Source organism: Mobula hypostoma, chromosome X1 (genome assembly GCF_963921235.1).
Source record: "Mobula hypostoma chromosome X1, sMobHyp1.1, whole genome shotgun sequence".
Lineage (NCBI taxonomy): Eukaryota > Metazoa > Chordata > Chondrichthyes > Myliobatiformes > Myliobatidae > Mobula > Mobula hypostoma.
The window spans coordinates 5,229,722-5,250,473 of NC_086128.1; the positions used below are offsets into that span (position 1 = coordinate 5,229,722).

A 20,752-nucleotide genomic window follows, 5' to 3' on the forward strand; every position below is an offset into this window, starting at 1 on the left:
GGTGCGGTGTCCAAGCTGAAGTTGGTGCTGCGCCTCGTGTTCGCTTGGCAGAAGACAAAGTGTATTGTGTTCAACTGCAAACTGATGCAACATTCATGGACTCGGTGTCTTGTACTATATTTTTAGTGTGACTGTATTTTACTGATATCTTATATGTGCCTTGTGCTGTCTGTGACTGCTGATACTGTGCTTTGCACCTTGGCCCTGGAGTAACACTGTTTCACTTGGCTGTATTCATGGATATTCATGTATGGTTGCATGACAATTAAACTTGAACTTGAATATACTCACTCCATTTCATACGATTGTGTTCTTCACTGTGATGCACCATTTTAGTGGGAGCAGAAAGCCATTTGTTCTGATGTTTGATCTTGAAATTAATAGTGGTAATCAGATGTTGATGATGGTACTTTAAATGAATAGGCTCCTTCTGCCCTGCGATGATTTTGATATCTGCTTCTACCCTAATCACCATGCAGACCTTTGTCATGCACAGGGTGTGGTGTGTTGCTCTGTCAAAGCCAGTCCAGAAATTAAACTATTTATTTCATTTGAAAATGCCCTTTTCCTGCAATATAATGTGATAATAACCGATATTGCACCGTTTTGCTCACCCCAATCAATATACTGTATCAGCCCCTAGACATCCACAATCTTTCATCGCCTGAGGCCGCAACCACTCTTTCCCCACCATCACCCGGGGCTACAATTTTCATTACCTGAGATCTCAACCTTCTGATCCCTCCTCCCAATTAGCCAAACTTCTGATCCCATCTTCGGCCCTCCAATCACCAAGGGCCCGACTCTCCAATCGCTATCCTGACTCTTTGAACACCATCCCAATCATTTGATGAAACATCCAGACCCTTTGACCACTCAAGACCCCCAACTCTCTGATCACAATCCACACATGAAACTCCAATCCTCCGTTTACCCCAAACTCTGAGCCGCCAATCATAATCCTTATCCTCTAAATACCACTCAACACTCCAAAAATCCATTCAGATCCTCCAGTCATCTAAGACTGATCTTTTGATTACCCCTCCCAATGCTCTGATCATTGCTGGCTTACTGCAATATTGTACCTTATCTCCAAACACTTTCTGTTGGGATACAGGTAATCTCTGCTCCAAAATGAAGATTACTCCAGTTTCAGTCTCCATGGTGCAGGATGCAGATGACACATGTTCTGAGGCCAGCTTCAAGTCATCATTGAAACTGTACATTAACTGAAACTTATGAGAAAATAAACCTTACATTGCCCTCTGCCAACTTAGCCTTATTGTACAACGCTGCAATAATGGTGCATGGTGAGTCACTGGAAATTGTGAACCACTTGACATATCTCAGAACCCTCCTTACTGTGAAGTCTAAGATCTAGGAGTTAACACCTGGTATTGCTTTCAATTCTCTAGCTCAGCCTTTGGACAAGTGAGGTAATAAGCTTTTAAATATCAAGATCTCAGACCTGGCACAAATTCTATACCCTCCCCTTCTGTATGCAGCTGAGTCATGGACTACCAAGGTTTTTCAAAGTGCTGGAGAGAAGTCACCAACACTGGCTCCACAACCTCCTCCAAGTCCACTGGAAGGATGAGTGAATCAATGTTAATGTCCTTTCATGGTTAACATTGGGAGCATTGAGGCAAGGTTATACTTCATTAACTCTGAAGGTCAGGTCTTGATGTTCACATGTCTGACACCAGACTCCCGAGCCAGACACTGTATTCTGAGCCCTAGAGGACAATGGAAATGATTCAAGGACGTTCTCTGAACCTTTATAAAGAAGTGTAAGATTCTCACCAATTCCCAGGAATCCCTGGCCCAAGACTACACAAAACGGAGAACATTTGGATGACATTGAGAACATTATGTCCGTGTTTTGGGAATGCAAAGAGACCAGACATAAATACAGAAGGAATGCACCATATCAGCCCTCTCTCCCCAGACAAGTACCTCCTGCCCCTCCAGTGACAGGCCCTGCAAGTTCCACATCAACCACTTCGCATCCCATTGAAATGGTGGATAAGCAGGTCATCCTCAACCCTAAAGGACTACTTAACAAAGAAGTGATACCATTCGGAGCAGTTACATGATGCTAAAGTAGGTGGTGCTTGGAAATACTCAGCAAGTCAGACAACCTGAGAGGAGGGAGAAACAGGGAAGTTTCAGATCAATGTTACCTGACTTGCTGAATATTTCCATCTCATGTTTTCATCTCAACTTCCAGAATTTTTTGCTTATGGATTAAAAGTGGAATCAACGGTTTGCCATTGTGTGGTATAATTGGAGTCAGTGACTGAGTGCAGTGTATTGGCTTCAGGAGCTGTGATTGGATACTGTGAAACACAAATGGATTCATTGACCGTAAGGTGTGGTATAACTGAAATTAGGGGCTGATTATTGTGTAATATAAATAGAGTGAATTAATTGTAAATGGATGCTATTGAGTGATATAACAAAGGTGAATTGTTGAGTAGGATGCACTTTAAAAGTTGGCATAGCACAGAAGAATTGGAAAAAAAATAATGGAACAAAAAGTATGTTGCTCAATTGAACATGTAAATAGTGAGAGTAAGTCAATAGTTACTGGAGCAGGAAATTGCTTCAGATAATCCCTTGAATGCTTTGAAAACAAGAAACATCAGGTGGATTGTGATTCCAAATGATCAATTCCAAGTGGATATTATTTTCCTGATTTACATCCCTCCTCATTTTGATTTCTATTAACTTCCATTGAAATTAACCAGAATCAAAATTATGACAAGTATTAAAAGCTGCTAATTTACTCTCACTCATTTTACATAATTGTAAAACAGTTTATTTTCTATATGCCTAGACAACAACAGCTGAAGAACCTGGGGTACTCATCTTTATCATTTCAAGCCTTGTACAGTAAATATTCAGTTATGGGTCAGTAAATATTTTAGAATTCTGATTCATAAGGTTTATGCATTAATGTGCCTGTGCTCATTTCAAACTAGCAACTCATCATACTGGAGGACTTGTTTTTGCCAGCTAACATCAGCTAGAAAGAATATGTCTGAAGAAATGCTACACCAGTAGAAGCTAGCCTGTTGAACTGAAGAATTCAATGGGACAGTCTCACTAATTCACCCCAGCTCTCCCAAGCTCATGGCCTCAGACATTTCTCAAAGATCAACAGTGCTGACATCCGGCTCTTTCAGAAAACAGGTGCAGCACATCACAAGGTTTCAAGAAGAATTTAAATGATTTTAAATTTGAAGAGAAAAGCAGTTTTCAAACAGCCTTAAGGTAACCAGAGATCAGTCAGTGTTACAATGCAGGAATGCAGAGTTTATGCATAGTCAGTGAAACATTTCTGGAAAAGATACAGATTCTCAAATGTACTTTGGGTGGACAGAATTTTAAAATGTTGGATGAAACTGAAGAATTATTTAAAAGGTTGGCTCAAAGCACAAATTTCTCGGTTTAAAACAGTACTGGGGTACTTGGCAGTATAGGTACAACGCTGGAGTCAGAATGTTTATATTTGCATACACACAGGCACAGCTTCTGCTCAGACAAGTTAAACAGCTGCACTGTGCTGGATATGGCAAGCTATCGGTGGCTGCGTTCATTCGACAGGTCCTCTACAGGGTGAGCTCATGCAGACTGCACAGTAGGACCAGACCTGGGAGGTCACAGTGATGTGAGGGAGGGTTGAAGGTGGTGGGGGGGTTCATAAAGCAACGGTTTGGCATGCAGATGATTTGTGATCGTCAGTCAGAGACAGGCTCCAACATATCATGGGAGAACACTGGTGGCTAGTGTTCAGTGTTTGAGGGGTTGGTGGGGAGGAGAAGTGAGATTACATACGTCAGAATGGTGGATGGGATGGGTCATGCAGCCATTTTGATGACATCTGTGTATGCAGATACTCGGTGCATGTGTATTTCCATACTATTTGTAGATCCTTAACTTCTTGTTATCACTGAAACTGGGTCATACCGTAGACACAAAAATGGCATTATCAGGCAAAAGTAATGTAGCATGTCTCTCACAAACACTTGAAACTGCTTGCCTACTGTCACTTATATTACACTGGGAAATAGTATAGCCAACCTATACACAGAAAGACCCCACAATTAACTGTTTAAGAAAAACAGCCAATAAATTTGGTTTCTTTATTGAGGATATAGAGACATTGTGTTTGCCTTCAAATACAGTCAGGAAGTGAGTTTCCCACTTCCGTGGGTTCAGTAGATTGGTTCCAAAACACAAGGTCCATTTTGAAATGTATGCCACATACCTATTTGCCACCACGATCTCTTCTGTAGTTATCGGCTGTGTCCGACACCGATCATGAGAGCGGTGTAGTCTGCGTTCCATGGCTGCATGACTGCTATGAGGTCGTGATGAGGGGGGAGAATCTGCAGGGGAGGCCTTCTCTAGTTCCTAATGAAACACAAATGACATGGGAAGAACGTAGAGAGACAAGATCATTCTCAAAACCTGGGCTAGCACTAACATTATACATTCACAGTCAATGGCTTGTTAAACGTTCATTTTGCCTATTTGCAGAGATCGATCATCAACTCTCATTTCATCATCACCTTGCTCGGAACAGTTTCGGGCCTGTCGGAAGCATGGGCTCGTAGACACATACTGCACTGAAACGGGCACTTCAGCTCATGGCGTCGAGCACCCACTTACACCAATCCTGTACGAATACCAATTTATACTTTTTACATTCCTATAAAGTACCCAGAGATTCAACCACTCATCGACACATTAGGAGATTTTCCAACAGCTAATTAATCCACCAACTTGCATGTTTTTCATCATCAATATCGTGATGTGCCATGTCATATGATGTGGGGGATTATGGTCTCATGACCATGATTTTTCTTGGCAATTTTTTTTTTTCTATAGAACTGGTTTGCCATCGTCATCTTCTGGGTGGTGTCCTTACAAGACAGGTGACCCCAGCCATTATCAATACCCTTCAGAAACTGTCTGTTTGATATCAGTACTCACGTAACCAGGACTTGTGATGTGCACCAGCTGCTCATACGACCATCTACCACCTGATCCTATGGCTACACGTGACCCTGATCGGGGCAAGAGGGGGATAAGCAGGTGCTACACCTTGCCCAAGGGTGACCTACAGGCTAGCGGAGGGAAGGAGTGTCTTACACCTCCTTTGGTAGAGAAGCATCTCCACCCCACCACCTTGTATATAGGATAGACTGTGGAAAGAAACTTAAATACCCAGGGTGAACCCTCACAGTAACATGTAGTAAAGGTCAACTCCACACACACAAACAGGGAATACAGGTGAACTCCACACACACAAACAGGGAGTACAGGTAGACTCCACACACACACACACACACACACACACACACACACACACACAAAGAGAGAGTACAGGTAAACTCCACACACACAGAGAGTACAAGTAAACTCCACACTCACACAAAGAGAGAGTACAGGTAAACTCCACACACACAAATGGAGTACAAGAAACTCCACACAAACAGGGAGTATAGGTAAACTCCACACACACAAACAGGGAGTACAGGTAAACTCCACACACACAAGGTGTACAGGTAAACTACACACACACACGAAGTACAGGTAAACTCCACACACACAAACAGGGAGGACAGCTAGGCTCCACACACAAACAAGGAGGACAGGTAAACTCCACACACACAAAAACAGGGAGGACAGGTAAACTCCACACACACAAACAGGGAGGACAGTTAAACTCCACACACACAAACATAGAGAACAGGTAAACTCCACACTCACAGAGTACAGGTAAACATCACACATATAAACAGAGTACAGGTAAACTACACACACACACACAGTAAAGCTAAACTCCACACACACAAACAGGGAGTACAGCTAAACACCACACACACAAACAGGAAGTACAGGTAAACTACACACACACACACACACACACACACAGTACAGGTAAATTCGACAAACACAAACGGTGTACAGGTAAACTCCACACACAAACAGGGAGGACAGGTAAACTACACACACACACCACACACACACAAAAGCTAAACTCCACACACACAAACAGGAAGTACAGGTAAACTACACGCACAAACAAACAGGGAGTACAGGTAAATTCGACAAACACAAACGGTGTACAGGTAAACACTACACAAACAGGGAGTATAGGTAAACTCCACACAAAGGGAAAACAGGTAAACTCCGCACACACAAACGGAGTAGAGGTACACACACGCACAAACAGGGAGGATAGGTAAACACCATACACACAAATAGGGAGTACAGGTAAACTCCCCACACACAAACAGGGAGTACAGGTAAACTCGGCACACACACACAAATGGAGTACAGGTAAACTCCACACACACAAACAGGGAGTACAGCTAAACTTCACACACACAAACCCGGAGTAAAGGTAAACTCCACACACACAAGCAGGGAGAACAGGTAAACTCCACATACACAAACAGGGAGTACAGGTAAACTCCACACACAAAAGCAGGGAGTACAGGTAAACTCCACACACAAAAACAGGGAGGACAGCTAAGCTCCACACACACAAACAGGGAGTACAGGTACACTACACACAAATAAACAGGGAGCACAGGTAAAATCCACACACACAAACGGGGAGTACAGCTAAACTCCACAAACACAAATGGCGTACAGGTAAACTCCACACACACAAGCCATGGAGTACAGGTAAAATCCACACACAAAAACAGGAAGGACAGGTAAACTCCACACAAACAGGGAGGAGAGGTAAACTCCACACGCACAAACAGGTAGGACAGGTAAACTCCATGCACACAAACTGGGAGTACAGGTAAACTCCACACACATAGACGGAGTACAGGTAAATGCCACACACAAAAACAGGAAGGACAGGTAAACTCCACGCACACAAACAGGGAGGAGAAGTAAACTCCAGAAACACAAACTGCGAGTACAGGTAAATTCCACACACACAAACAGGGAGGACAGGTAAACTCCACACACACAGAGTACAGGTAAACACTACACACACAAACAGGGAGTACAGGTAAACTCCACACAAAGGGAAAACAGGTAAACTCCGCACACACAAACAGAGTAGAGGTATACAAACACACACAAACAGGGAGGACAGGTAAACACCATACACACAAATAGGGAGTACAGTTAAACTCCACATCACACAAACAGGGAGTACAGGTAAACTCTACACACACAGAGAGTACAGGTAAATTCCACACATACAAACTGGGCTATAGGTAAACTCCTCACACACAAACAGGGAGTATAGGCAAACTCGGCACACACACACAGGAAGAACAAACTCCACACACACAAAACTTGGCATACAGGTAAACTCCACACACGCAGAGAGTACAAGTAAACTCCACACACACAGAGAGTACAGGTAAATTCCACACACACAAGCAGGGAGTACAGGTAAACAACACACACACACACACACACACAAACTACACTTACCCGTACAGAGAGTACAGATAAACTCCACCCACACAAAAGGAGTACAGATAAATTCCACCACACAAACAGCGTGTACAGGTAAGCACCACAGACGCAAACAGGGAGTACAGGTAAATTCCACACACACACGAAGAACAGATAAACTCCACACACACAAACCTCGGAGTACAGGTAATCTCCACACACACAAACCTCGGAGTACAGGTAATCTCCACACACACAAGCATGGAGTACAGGTAAACTCCACACATGCAAACAGGGAGGACAGCTTAACTCCACAAACACAAATAGGGAGTTATTGCAAACTCCACAGACACAAATAGGAGTACAGGTAAACTCCACACACACAGAGTACAGTAAAACTCCACACACACACATACCCGGAGTACAGGTAAACTCCACACACACATACCCGGAGTACAGGTAAACTCCACACACACAAGCAGAGAGTACTGGTAAACTCCACACACACAAACAGGGATCACAGGTAAACACCACGTACACAACCAGGGAACACAGGAAAACTACACACACAGACACAGTACAGGTAAACTCCACACACACAGACAGGTAGTATTGGTAAACTCTGCATACACAAGCAGGGAGTACAGGTAAACACCACGCAGACAAGCAAGTAGGGCAGTTAAACTCCACACACACAAACATGGAGGACAGATCAACTCCACACCCACAATCAGGGAGTACAGGTAAACTACATACACACAAACTGGGAGTACAGGTAAACTACACACACTGTCCTGGAGTACAGGTAAACTCCAGACACACTAACAGGGAGTACAGGTAAATTCTACACACACAAACCAGGAGTACAGGTAAACTCAACACACACAAATAAGGAATACAGGTAAACTCGACACACACAATCAGGGAGTACAGGTAAACTACACACACACAAACCAGGAGTACAGTTAAATTCTGCACTAAAAAATCAGAGTACAGGTAAACTCCACACAGGGAATACAGATTAGCTCCACACACACGCAGATGGAGTACAGGTAAACGCAACACTCACAAACCCAGAGTACAGGTAAACTCCACACACAAACAGGGAGGACAAGTAAATTCCACACACACAAACAGGTAGGACAGGTAAACTCCACACACACAAAACCCTTAGTAAGGGTAAACTCCACACACATAAACCCAGACTACAAGTAAACTCCATACACAGAAATAGGGAGTACAGGTAAACTCCACACACACACAATCAGGGAGTACAGGTAAACTCCACACACACAAACAGTACAGGATAACTCCACACACACAAAAAGGGACTACAGGTGAACTCCATACACACAAACAGGGAGCACAGATCAACTCCACACACACAAATAGAGTACAGGTAAACTCCACACACACAAAACTGGAGAACATGTAAATTCCACACACACAAGCATGGAGTCCAGGAAAACTCCACACACACAAACCCGGAGTTCAGGAAAACTCCACACAGACAAAAAGGGAGTACAGGTAAACTCCACACACACAAACAGCGCGTACAGGTAAACTCCACACACACAAACAGGCAGGACAGGTAATCTCCACACACAATCAGGGAGTACAGGTCACCCCCACACAAATAAACGGATACAGGTAAACTCCATACACACAAACAGGGAGTAGAGGTAAGCTCCCCACACACAAACAGGTAGGACAGCTAAACTCCATACACACTATCGGAATACAGGTAATCTCCACAGACACACAAAGAGGGGGTACAGTTAAACTCCACACACACAAACAGGGAGTACAGGTAAACTCCACACATACAAATAGGGAGTACAGGTAAACTCCCCACACACAAACAGGGAATACAGGTAAACTCCCCACACACACAAACAGGGAGCACAGGTAAACTCCACACACACAGTGACGACAGGTAAGCTCCTCACTCACAATCGAAGTACATGTAAACTTGACAGACACAAACAGGGAGTACAGGTAAACTCCACACACACAAACAGGGAGCACAAGTAAACTCGGCAAACACAATTGGTGTACAGGTAAACTCCACACAAACAAACGGGGGGGGACAGGTAAACTCCAAACACACAAAGGGAGTACAGGTAAATTCCACACACACACTGTGAGGACAGGTAAACTCCACACAAACAGAGAATACAGGTAAACTCCATATACAGAAGCAGAGAGTACAGGAAAACAACACACACACACACACATAGTACAGGTAAATACCACGCACACAAACAGGTAGGACGGTTAAACTTCCCACACACAGACAGGGAGGACAGGTAAACTCCACACATAAACAGGGAGTACAGGTGAACTCCATACACACAAACAGGGAGTGCAGGTAAAGTCCACACACCAAACGGAATACAGGTAAAATCCACACACACACACAAACTGAGAGGATGTGTAAACTCCGCACACAAAAAACAGGGAGTACAGGTAAACTCCACACACAAACAGGGAATACAGGGAAACTCGACACACACAATCAGGGAGTACAGGTAAACTACACACACACAAACCAGGAGTACAGGTAAATTCTGCACTCACAAACTAGGAGTAGATTTAAATTCTGCACACAGAGTACAGGTAAACTCCACACAGACATGGAATACAGATCATCTTCACACACACACAGATGGAGTACAGGTAAATGCCACGCACAAACCCAGAGTACAGGTAAACTCCACACACAAACAGGGAGGACAGGTAAACTCCACACATAAACAGGGAGTACAGGTGAACTCCATACACACAAACAGGGAGTGCAGGTAAAGTCCACACACCAAACGGAATACAGGTAAAATCCACACACACACACAAACTGAGAGGACGTGTAAACTCCGCACACAAAAAACAGGGAGTACAGGTAAACTCCACACACAAACAGGGAATACAGGGAAACTCGACACACACAATCAGGGAGTACAGGTAAACTACACACACACAAACCAGGAGTACAGGTAAATTCTGCACTCACAAACTAGGAGTAGATTTAAATTCTGCACACAGAGTACAGGTAAACTCCACACACACAAAAACAGGGAGGACAGGTAAACTCCACACACACAAACAGGGAGGACAGTTAAACTCCACACACACAAACATGGAGAACAGGTAAACTCCACACTCACAGAGTACAGGTAAACATCACACATATAAACAGAGTACAGGTAAACTACACACACACACACACACACAGTAAAGCTAAACTCCACACACACAAACAGGGAGTACAGCTAAACACCACACACACAAACAGGAAGTACAGGTAAACTCCACACACACACACACACACACACACACACACACACACACACACGGCATACAAATAAGCTCCACAGACTCAAACAGTGAGTGCAGCTAAACTCTACACACACAAGCAGGGATAACAGGTAAACTCCACACTGACATACAGAGAGGACAGGTAAACTCCACACACACAAACAGTACAGGATAACTCCACACACACAAAAAGGGACTACAGGTGAACTCCATACACACAAACAGGGAGCACAGATCAACTCCACACACACAAATAGAGTACAGGTAAACTCCACACACACAAAACTGGAGAACATGTAAATTCCACACACACAAGCATGGAGTCCAGGAAAACTCCACACACACAAACCCGGAGTTCAGGAAAACTCCACACAGACAAAAAGGGAGTACAGGTAAACTCCACACACACAAACAGCGCGTACAGGTAAACTCCACACACACAAACAGGCAGGACAGGTAATCTCCACACACAATCAGGGAGTACAGGTCACCCCCACACAAATAAACGGATACAGGTAAACTCCATACACACAAACAGGGAGTAGAGGTAAGCTCCCCACACACAAACAGGTAGGACAGCTAAACTCCATACACACTATCGGAATACAGGTAATCTCCACAGACACACAAAGAGGGGGTACAGTTAAACTCCACACACACAAACAGGGAGTACAGGTAAACTCCACACATACAAATAGGGAGTACAGGTAAACTCCCCACACACAAACAGGGAATACAGGTAAACTCCCCACACACACAAACAGGGAGCACAGGTAAACTCCACACACACAGTGACGACAGGTAAGCTCCTCACTCACAATCGAAGTACATGTAAACTTGACAGACACAAACAGGGAGTACAGGTAAACTCCACACACACAAACAGGGAGCACAAGTAAACTCGGCAAACACAATTGGTGTACAGGTAAACTCCACACAAACAAACGGGGGGGGGGACAGGTAAACTCCAAACACACAAAGGGAGTACAGGTAAATTCCACACACACACTGTGAGGACAGGTAAACTCCACACAAACAGAGAATACAGGTAAACTCCATATACAGAAGCAGAGAGTACAGGAAAACAACACACACACACACACACATAGTACAGGTAAATACCACGCACACAAACAGGTAGGACGGTTAAACTTCCCACACACAGACAGGGAGGACAGGTAAACTCCACACATAAACAGGGAGTACAGGTGAACTCCATACACACAAACAGGAAGTACAGGTAAACTCCACACACACACACACGGCATACAAATAAGCTCCACAGACTCAAACAGTGAGTGCAGCTAAACTCTACACACACAAGCAGGGATAACAGGTAAACTCCACACTGACATACAGAGAGGACAGGTAAACTCCACACACAGAAACTGGGAGTACAGGTAAACACCAGACACACTAACCTGGAGTACAGGTAAATTCTGCATACACAAATCAGAAGTAGAGGTGAATACGGCACACACAGAGTACAGGTAAACTCCACACACACACAAACAGAGAGTACAGGTAAACTCCACAAATACAAACAGGGAGTACAGCTATACTCCACACACACACTAACAGGGAGTACAGGTAAACCCCACACTCACACACAGAGTACAGGTAAACTTCATACTCACAAACCCAGAATACAGGTAAACTCCACACACACACAAGCAGGGAGGACAGGTAAACTACACACACAAACAGGGAATACAGATAAGTTCCACACACGCAGTGATTGCAGCTAAACTCTACACACACAAGCAGAGAGAACAGGTAAACTCCACACTGACATACAGAGAGGACAGTTAAACTTCACACACACAAATGGAAAACAGGTAAGCTCCGCACACACAAACGGAGTAGAGGTACACTACACACACACAAACAGGGAGTACAGGTAAACTGAACATACAGAAATGGAGTACAGGTAAACTCCACACAAACAGAATACAGGTAAACTCCACACACACTAATAGGGAGGACAGGTAAACTCCACACACACAAACCGGGAGTACAGGTAAACACCAGACACACTAACCTGGAGTACAGGTAAATTCCGCACACACAAATCAGGAGTAGAGGTAAATTCAGCACACACAGAGTACAGGTAAACTCCACACTCACAAACCCGGAATACAGGTAAACTCCACACACACACACACACACACAAACAGAGAATACAGATATGTTCCACACACACAGTGAGTGCAGCTAAACTCTACACACACAAGCAGAGAGAACAGGTAAACTTCACACACACAAATGGAAAACACACACACACACACACACACACAAACAGAGAATACAGATATGTTCCACACACACAGTGAGTGCAGCTAAACTCTACACACACAAGCAGAGAGAACAGGTAAACTTCACACACACAAATGGAAAACAGGTAAACTCCTCACACACAAACGGAGTAGAGGTACACTCCACACACTCAATCAGGGAGTAAAGGTAAACTCCACACACAGAGTACAGGTAAACTCCACACACACAAACAGTGAGTACAGGTAAACTCCACACACAGACGGAGTACAGGTAAACTCCACACACACAATCAGGGAGGACAGGTAAACTCCACACACACAAATGGGGTACAGATAAACTCCACACACACAAACGGGGTACAGATAAACTCCACACACACACAAACCGGAAGGACAGGTAAGCTCCACACTCACAGAGTAGATGTAAACTCCACACACACTAACAGGGAGTACAGGTAAATTACACACACACACACACACACACACACAGTTCAGGTAAACTCCACACAGACAAATTGGGTGACAGGGAAACTCCACACACACAAATGGAGTACAGTTATACGCCACACACATAAACGGAGTACACGTGAACACCACACACACAAACAGAGAGGACAGGTAAACTCCACACACAAAAACAAGCACAGCAGGTAAACTCCACACAAACTGAATACGGGTAAACTCCTCACACACAAACGGAGTACAGGGAGTCCCCGCACTGACAAATGGAGTAGAGGTAAACTCCACACACACAAGCAGCAGAGGTCAGAATGGAAGCTGGGCCACTGGCACAGTGAGTGGGTGGCCCCATCAGCTGTGCACTGTGTCATGCTAATATGCTGGTGGTTCTTCTTCAAACTGTTTGTTACTTCTGAATAGAAGAAATCAAAACCAGCTATATCTCTTGCAGATCATTCATTAAATTAATTGCCTCAAACCCCAAAAAATTCTCAGCCACTAAAACATGAAAACGAGCTTTGATAAAAAAAAATCTTCGTTAAATATTCTGTTGGAATGCTGGCATCATTTTCCTGCTGCATTGTGGGCTTAACCTCCATGAAGCTACCTTTTATGCCAAAAGCTAAGTGTCACAATGGGGTGCTGGGAACGGACCCAAATGCAAGACACAGACACTGAAGTACAAGGAACAGGACTTGACTAGAGTAGGGACATGACAGGATACAGGCAAGGAGCAGGGACAAGAATGCAGACTTGGGCTAGGGAAAGCGGAAGCAGGACTATAAACCATGGACTAGGAGACAAGGCTTCGACCCTGAGCCCAAGACTGGACAAGGAACCAGAACCTGGGTCTTGCCTCGGGCTCGGACCCCAGAGCCAGGCAAGGACATGACATGGCTTCAGGACAGGACGTGACTGGGGTCTAGAGGCCTGAGCTTGGAGACAGGCTGGGGTCTTTGCTCTTGAGGCTGGAGACTTGGGGCTTGAGGCTGGCTGCAGGCTGAGGCCTTGGGTCGAGAGATTGGAGGCTAGGGACTTCAGGCTTGGGTTATTGGAGCTTGGTTTGGGATCCTCGAGGCTTGGGTTCTTGGAGCTTGGCTTGGGATCCTGAGCTCGGCTGCTGGCTGGGGTCTGGGATCCTGAGCTTGCGGAGGCTGATAACTCGGAGGGTGGAACTCAGAGACAGACTGGGAACTGTACCTTAACATAGAGACAGGACTTATCCTTCGAAAAGCCAGGATTCATCTTTAATATGACACCAACACGAGACAGGACAGTACATAGACATAGACTTACACTTAGACAAGCCGGGACTCAACTTCTCCGCACCAGGGTGGGACAGGACCACCTGTTGGGTAACTGCAGAATGGCCAGACTTACCCAACAGAGGCAAAGACAAGACAAGACAGATCCCCCCGCAGGGTAACAGATAAATGGCCTGACTTACCCCACAGAGGCAAGGACAAGACAAGACAGATCCACCCACAGGGCAACGGCAGAACAGCCTGACTTATTCCACGGAGGCGAGGACAAGAAGAGACAACACCAAAGAACGACAGACAGTTCCATCCCTGCATCAGGGAAGCTCTGAGTCTCAGTTTGGCCAGCTATCTCAGCTGGCTATGGAAACAGCCAGATCCCTACCTAGCTCAGAGTAGCTGGCAGCCACTCAGCTGGCCCGGGAAACAGCGGAATACATACCGCAAAGACAGCTCCAACTACTGACAGCAAGGCTCCATGAGGGGATGGTTCCCCAACACGGCCTAAAGATGGCAATTGGCTGCTCTAGCCTTCCACCAGCAGGTTGCTTCCAAGGGATCTTGACAAAACAAACCAGCAGCCCACACTCAACCCCAAGGCTACTTATATTCCAAGCCCCAAGATGGGAATCAGGTGCCTGTGATTAACTCAAACAAGAGACAGCTGGAAGACTCGTAGTCCTGAGTCCACGGACCAGGCCGTGAACTGGAATGCGGACTTCACAGACCAGACCATGACACTATGATAGAAACAAGGTACTGAATTACAACAGGTGGTCACCTGTAGTCCACATAAGATGGGAAACTTTTAAACTTTGGCATTACTTGATTAATGATGACTCTGTAAGCCAGCTCTGGAAAGAAAGTGTCTGTTTTAATGCCTTAACTGAGGGTGTCATTGTCTGATGTTGCAGGGTAATCCATTGCCCAATTATGCTTATGGCACTTGATTTACTTTGTAGATGTTGAAACTATTTAATTGTGATCCCTTCCCTCCGTGGCTTCTGTCACCAACTAGAGCAGGGGTTCCCAACCTTTTCTCTGCCGTGGACCAATACCATTAAGCAAGGTATATGGACCACAGGTTGGGAACCCGAGTTAGAACTTTCTCTTGTATAAACTAACGCTCCATATTTCTCTCAACATTTGGCTTTATACAATTTTTCAAGTCATCCCTCACTTCACTGAACGTAAATTAGACTTAAATGGATTTGAATGTTCCACAATGCAGCACTTACTTTAAACAGTGACATCTTCGCAGCAACACTCATCTTTGACCTTGCATCCATCCTTTCATCTTCTGCAGAAAAAATAGAGATAAACAGGCTTAGTGAAGGGACGGAGATGAGTCCTACTTGCAGTATAGATTATACCTCTGTGCACTGGCATGCAATTTATAGAGAGGACACAGAGGCAATGAGTCATCCATGTCCACATTGTAAACTATAAGACCATAAGACAAAGAAGCAGAAGTCGGCCATTCAGCCCAACGAATCTGCTCCGCTATTTTATCATGAGCTGATCCATTCTCCCATTTAGTCCCACTCCCCCGCCTTCTCACCATAACCTTTGATGCCCTGGCTACTCAGATACCTATCAATCTCTGCCTTAAATACACCCAATGACTTGGCCTCCACTGCTGCCCATGGCAACAAATTCCATAGATTCACCACCCTCTCTTCGCATCTCTATTCTGAATGGGCGCCCTTCAATCCTTAAGTCATGCCCTCTCGTACTAGACTCCCCCATCATGGGAAACAACTTTGCCACATCCACTCTGTCCATCCTTTTCAACATCTAAAATATTTCTATGAGGTCCCCCCTCATTCTTCTAAACTCCAAGGAATACAGTCCAAGAGCGGACAAACGTTCCTCATATGTTAACCCTCTCATTCCCGGAATCATTCTAGTGAATCTTCTCTATACCCTCTCCAACGTCAGCACATCCTTTCTTAAATAAGGAGACCAAATCTGCCCACAGTACTCTAAGTGAAGTCTCACCAGCGCCTTATAGAGCCTCAACATCACATCCCTGCTCCTATACTCTATTCCTCTAGAAATGAATGCCAACATTGCATTCGCCTTCTTCACTACTGACTCAACCTGGAGGTTAACCTTAAGGGTATCCTGTACGAGGATTCCCAAGTCCTTGTGCATCTCAGAACTTTGAATTCTTTCCCCATTTAAATAATAGTCTGCCCATTTATTTCTTCTGCCAAAGTGCATAAGCATACACTTTCCAACATTGTACTTAATTTGCCACTTCTCTGCCCATTCTTCCAATCTATCCAAGTCTCTATGCAGACTCTCCGTTTCCTCAGCACTACTGGCCCCTCCACCTATCTTTGTATCATCAGCAAACTTAGCCAAAAAGCCATCTATTCCATAATCCAAATCGTTGATGTACAACGTAAAAAGAAGCGGCCCCAACACAGACCCCTGTGGAACACTACTGGTAACCGGCAGCCAACCAGAATAGGATCCCTTTATTCCCACTCTCTGTTTCCTGCCAATCAGCCAACGCTCTATCCACGTATGTAACTTTCCCGTAATTCCTTGGGCTCTTATCTTGTTAAGTAGCGTCATGTGTGGCACCTTGTCAAAGGCCTTCTGAAAATCCAAATATACAACATCCACTGCATCTCCCTTGTCTAGCCTACTTGTAATTTCCTCAAAAAATTGTAATATGTTTGTCAGGCAGGATTTTCCTTTAAGGCAACCATGCTGAGTTCTGCCTATCTTGTCATATGCCTCCAGGTACTCTGTAACCTCATCCTCGACAATCGACTCCAACAACTTCCCAGCCACCGATGTCAAGCTAACAGGTCTATAATTTCCTTTTTGCTTCCTTGCCCCCTTCTTAAATAGTAGAGTGACATTTGCAAACTTCCAGTCCTCCGGAACCATGCCAGAACCTATTGACTTTTGAAAGATCATCGCTAATGCTTCCGCAATCTCCACAGCTACTTCCTTCAGAACACGCGGGTGCATTCCATCTGGTCAGGGAGATTTATCTACCTTTAGCCTATTCAGCTTCCTGAGTACTTTATCTGTCGTAATTATGACTGCGCACACTTCTCTTCCCTGCCACCCTTGAGTGCCTGGTATACTGCTGATCTCTTCCTCAGTGAAGACTGATGCAAAATACTCGTTCAGTTCCTCCGCCATCTCCTTATCACCCATTACAATTCCTCCAGCATCATTTTCTATTGGTCCTATATCTACTCTCACCTGTCTTTTACTCTTTATATACTTGAAAAAGCTTTTAGTATCCTCTTTGATATTATTTGCTAGCTTCCTTTCACAGTTCATCTCTTCCCTCTTAATGACCTTTTTAGTTTCCTTTTGTAAGCTTTTAAAATCTTCCCAATCCTCTGTCTTCCCACTAATTTTTGCTTCCTTGTATGCCCTCTCCTTGCTTTAACTTTGGCTTTGACTTCTCGTCAGCCACGGTTGCATCCTTTTTCCATCTGAAAATTTCTTTCTTTTTGGAATATATCTGTCTTACACCTTCCTCACTTCTTGCATAAACTCCAGCCACTGCTGCTCTGCCGTCCTTCCCGCCAGTGTCCCTTTCCAGTCAACTTTGCCCAGTTCCTCCTTCATGCCAGGAGGAGAAAATGTTAAACAGGGAGCATTCATTGAGATCACTTTTATATCTAACCACTTCATTGGCTGATCTGCCAGTGCAGAGCAAGCAGAGCAACCTAGCTAGGCACTCGGTTATGATGGGAGGGTGGAGAGAGCACATGGTGGGGGGGTGACTCAGGATTGGAAGGGAGAGGAGGATCAGCCAGGAGGGAGAGTTTAAGACAAAAAAAAAGAGATGCTTTACAATCAGCTGCAGTGGTAGGCATCCCAAGGGAGGTGCTCTGAAAGGGATAGATAAGGAACTTCAGAGAGAATTAACCATAACTGTTCCAAGCACTGGAATCCGTCTGTTCTGAGGCTGACGGAAGCAGGCCCTGAACTTGTTGCAAAACCCAGCTTGCAACATGCCCGCAGACATGCATGAGCAGAGACACTGTGTAGATGAGCTACCTGACGTGTTGCATTTCTTAGGACACTCTGGCACTCCTGTGTATTAACATCCGCTCGACATGGAGGACCATGGCAGTTTGGAACCACATAGCAAGGAGCAGTTTGTTCTTAGTAATCAGTTTTCCAGTTAAGTTCTACTGAATGCTGTAATAAATGTTATGAACAGCAGAGAGGCACAGCTAGTGGAGTCAATGCCTCAGTGCTCAAGACCATGGTTTCAGCCTAACTTCTGGTGCTGCCTGAGTGAAGTTTGCACATTCTTCCTGGGTTTCTTCCTGCATCCCACAGGCAGAGAGGTTGGTAAGTTAATTGGCCATAGTAACTTTGTAACAGTGAGGAGAACAAATTAGGTTTCCTGTTGGATTTGTGTCGGAATCAGAATCAGGTTCCTCATCACAGACATATTTCATGATATTTATTGCTTTGTGGCAGCAGTAAAGTGCAAGACATAAAAAACAAGTTACAATAAGAAATTTTAAAAAATAAATAGTGTAAAAGAGTGATATTAAGGTAGTGTTCATAGGTTTATGTACCATCCAGAAATCTGATGGTGGTGGGAAAGAAGCTGTTCCTAAAACATTGAGTGTGTATCTTCAGGCTGCTGTATCTTCTTCCTGCTGGTAGTAATAAGAAGGGGGCATGTCCTGGATAACTGACTGTGAACGGGTACATGACTGTGAGTGCTGACTTGTGGGCTGTAGAGACTTTTCTATCCTATGAATTTATAAACTTGTCTTTGTCCCACCCGGCCTACCTGGGGGAAGCAACAGTGGCCGCATCTCTGGCACAGAGTCTGGCCCTGTGGCTCAGAAGGGTAGGGAAAGGAAGAGGAAGGCAGTAGTGATAGGAGATTCTATAGTTAGGGGGTCAGACAGGCGATTCTGTGGATGCAGGAAAGAAATGCGGATGGGAGTTTGCCTCCCAGGTGCTAGGGTCTGGGGTGTTTCTGATCCCGTCCACGATATCTTGAAGTGGGAAGCAGAACAGCCAGAGGCTGTGGTACATATTGGTACTAACGACATAGGAAGGAAAAGGGAAGAGGTCCTGAAAAAAGACGACAGGGAGTTAGGGAAGAAGTTGAGAAGCAGGACCTCAAAGGTAGTAATCCTGGGATTACTGCCTGTGCCATGTGACAGAGAGTATAGGAATAGAATGAGGTGGAGGATAAATGCGTGGCTGAGGGATTGGAGCAGGGGGCAGGGATTCAGATTTCTGGATCATTGGGACCTCTTCTGGGGCAGGTGTGACCTGTACAAAAAGGACAGGTTGCAGTTGAATCCAAGGGGGACCAATATCCTGGTGGGAAGGTTTGCTAAGGCTATTGGGGAGAGTTTAAACAAGAATTGCTGAGGGGTGGGAACCAAACTGAAGTGACGGAGGAAAGGGAGGTTGGCTCACAAATAGAGAAAGTTTGGAGACAGTGCGAAAGGGAGGATAGGCAGGTGATAGAGAAGGGATGCGCTCAGTCCGATGGTTTGAGATGTGTCTATTTTAATGCGAGGAGTATTATGATTAAAGCAGATGAGCTTAGAGCGTGGATCAACACTTGGAGCTATGATATTGTGGCCATTACAGAGACTTGGATGGTGCAGGGGCAGGAATGGCTACTTCAAGTGCCAGGCTTCAGATGTTTCAGAAAGGACAGGGAGGGAGACAAAAGAGGTGGGGTGTGGCACTGTTGATCAGAGATAGTGTCACGGCTACAGAAAAGGAGGAAGTCATGGAAGGATTGTCTACTGAGTCTCTGTGGGTGGAAGTTAGGAATAGGAAGGGGTCAATAACTCTACTGGGTGTTTTTTTATAGACCACCCAATAGTAACAGGGACATCAAGGAGCAGGCAGGGAGACAGATTCTGGAAAGGAGTAATAATAACAGGGTTGTTATGGTGGGAGACTTTAATTTCCCAAATATTGATTGGCATCTCCCAGAGAGTGAGGGGTTCAGATGGGGTAGAGTTT

General features: G+C 44.8%; 1 protein-coding gene across 8 annotated transcripts in view; it reads right to left on the minus strand.

Moving 5' to 3' along the window:
- The window catches only part of LOC134340229 (supervillin-like), a 264,886-nt gene that overhangs the window by 102,508 nt on the left and 141,626 nt on the right, over positions 1–20,752 (minus strand). For all 8 annotated transcript variants that reach the window (XM_063037217.1, XM_063037214.1, XM_063037215.1 and 5 more), the window contains 2 exons: positions 15,991–16,052; positions 4,274–4,419 (listed from right to left, as the gene is read on the minus strand). In XM_063037217.1, coding sequence (XP_062893287.1) covers positions 4,274–4,419; positions 15,991–16,052 — 208 coding nt within the window. The remainder of the gene's footprint in view (positions 1–4,273; positions 4,420–15,990; positions 16,053–20,752) is intronic.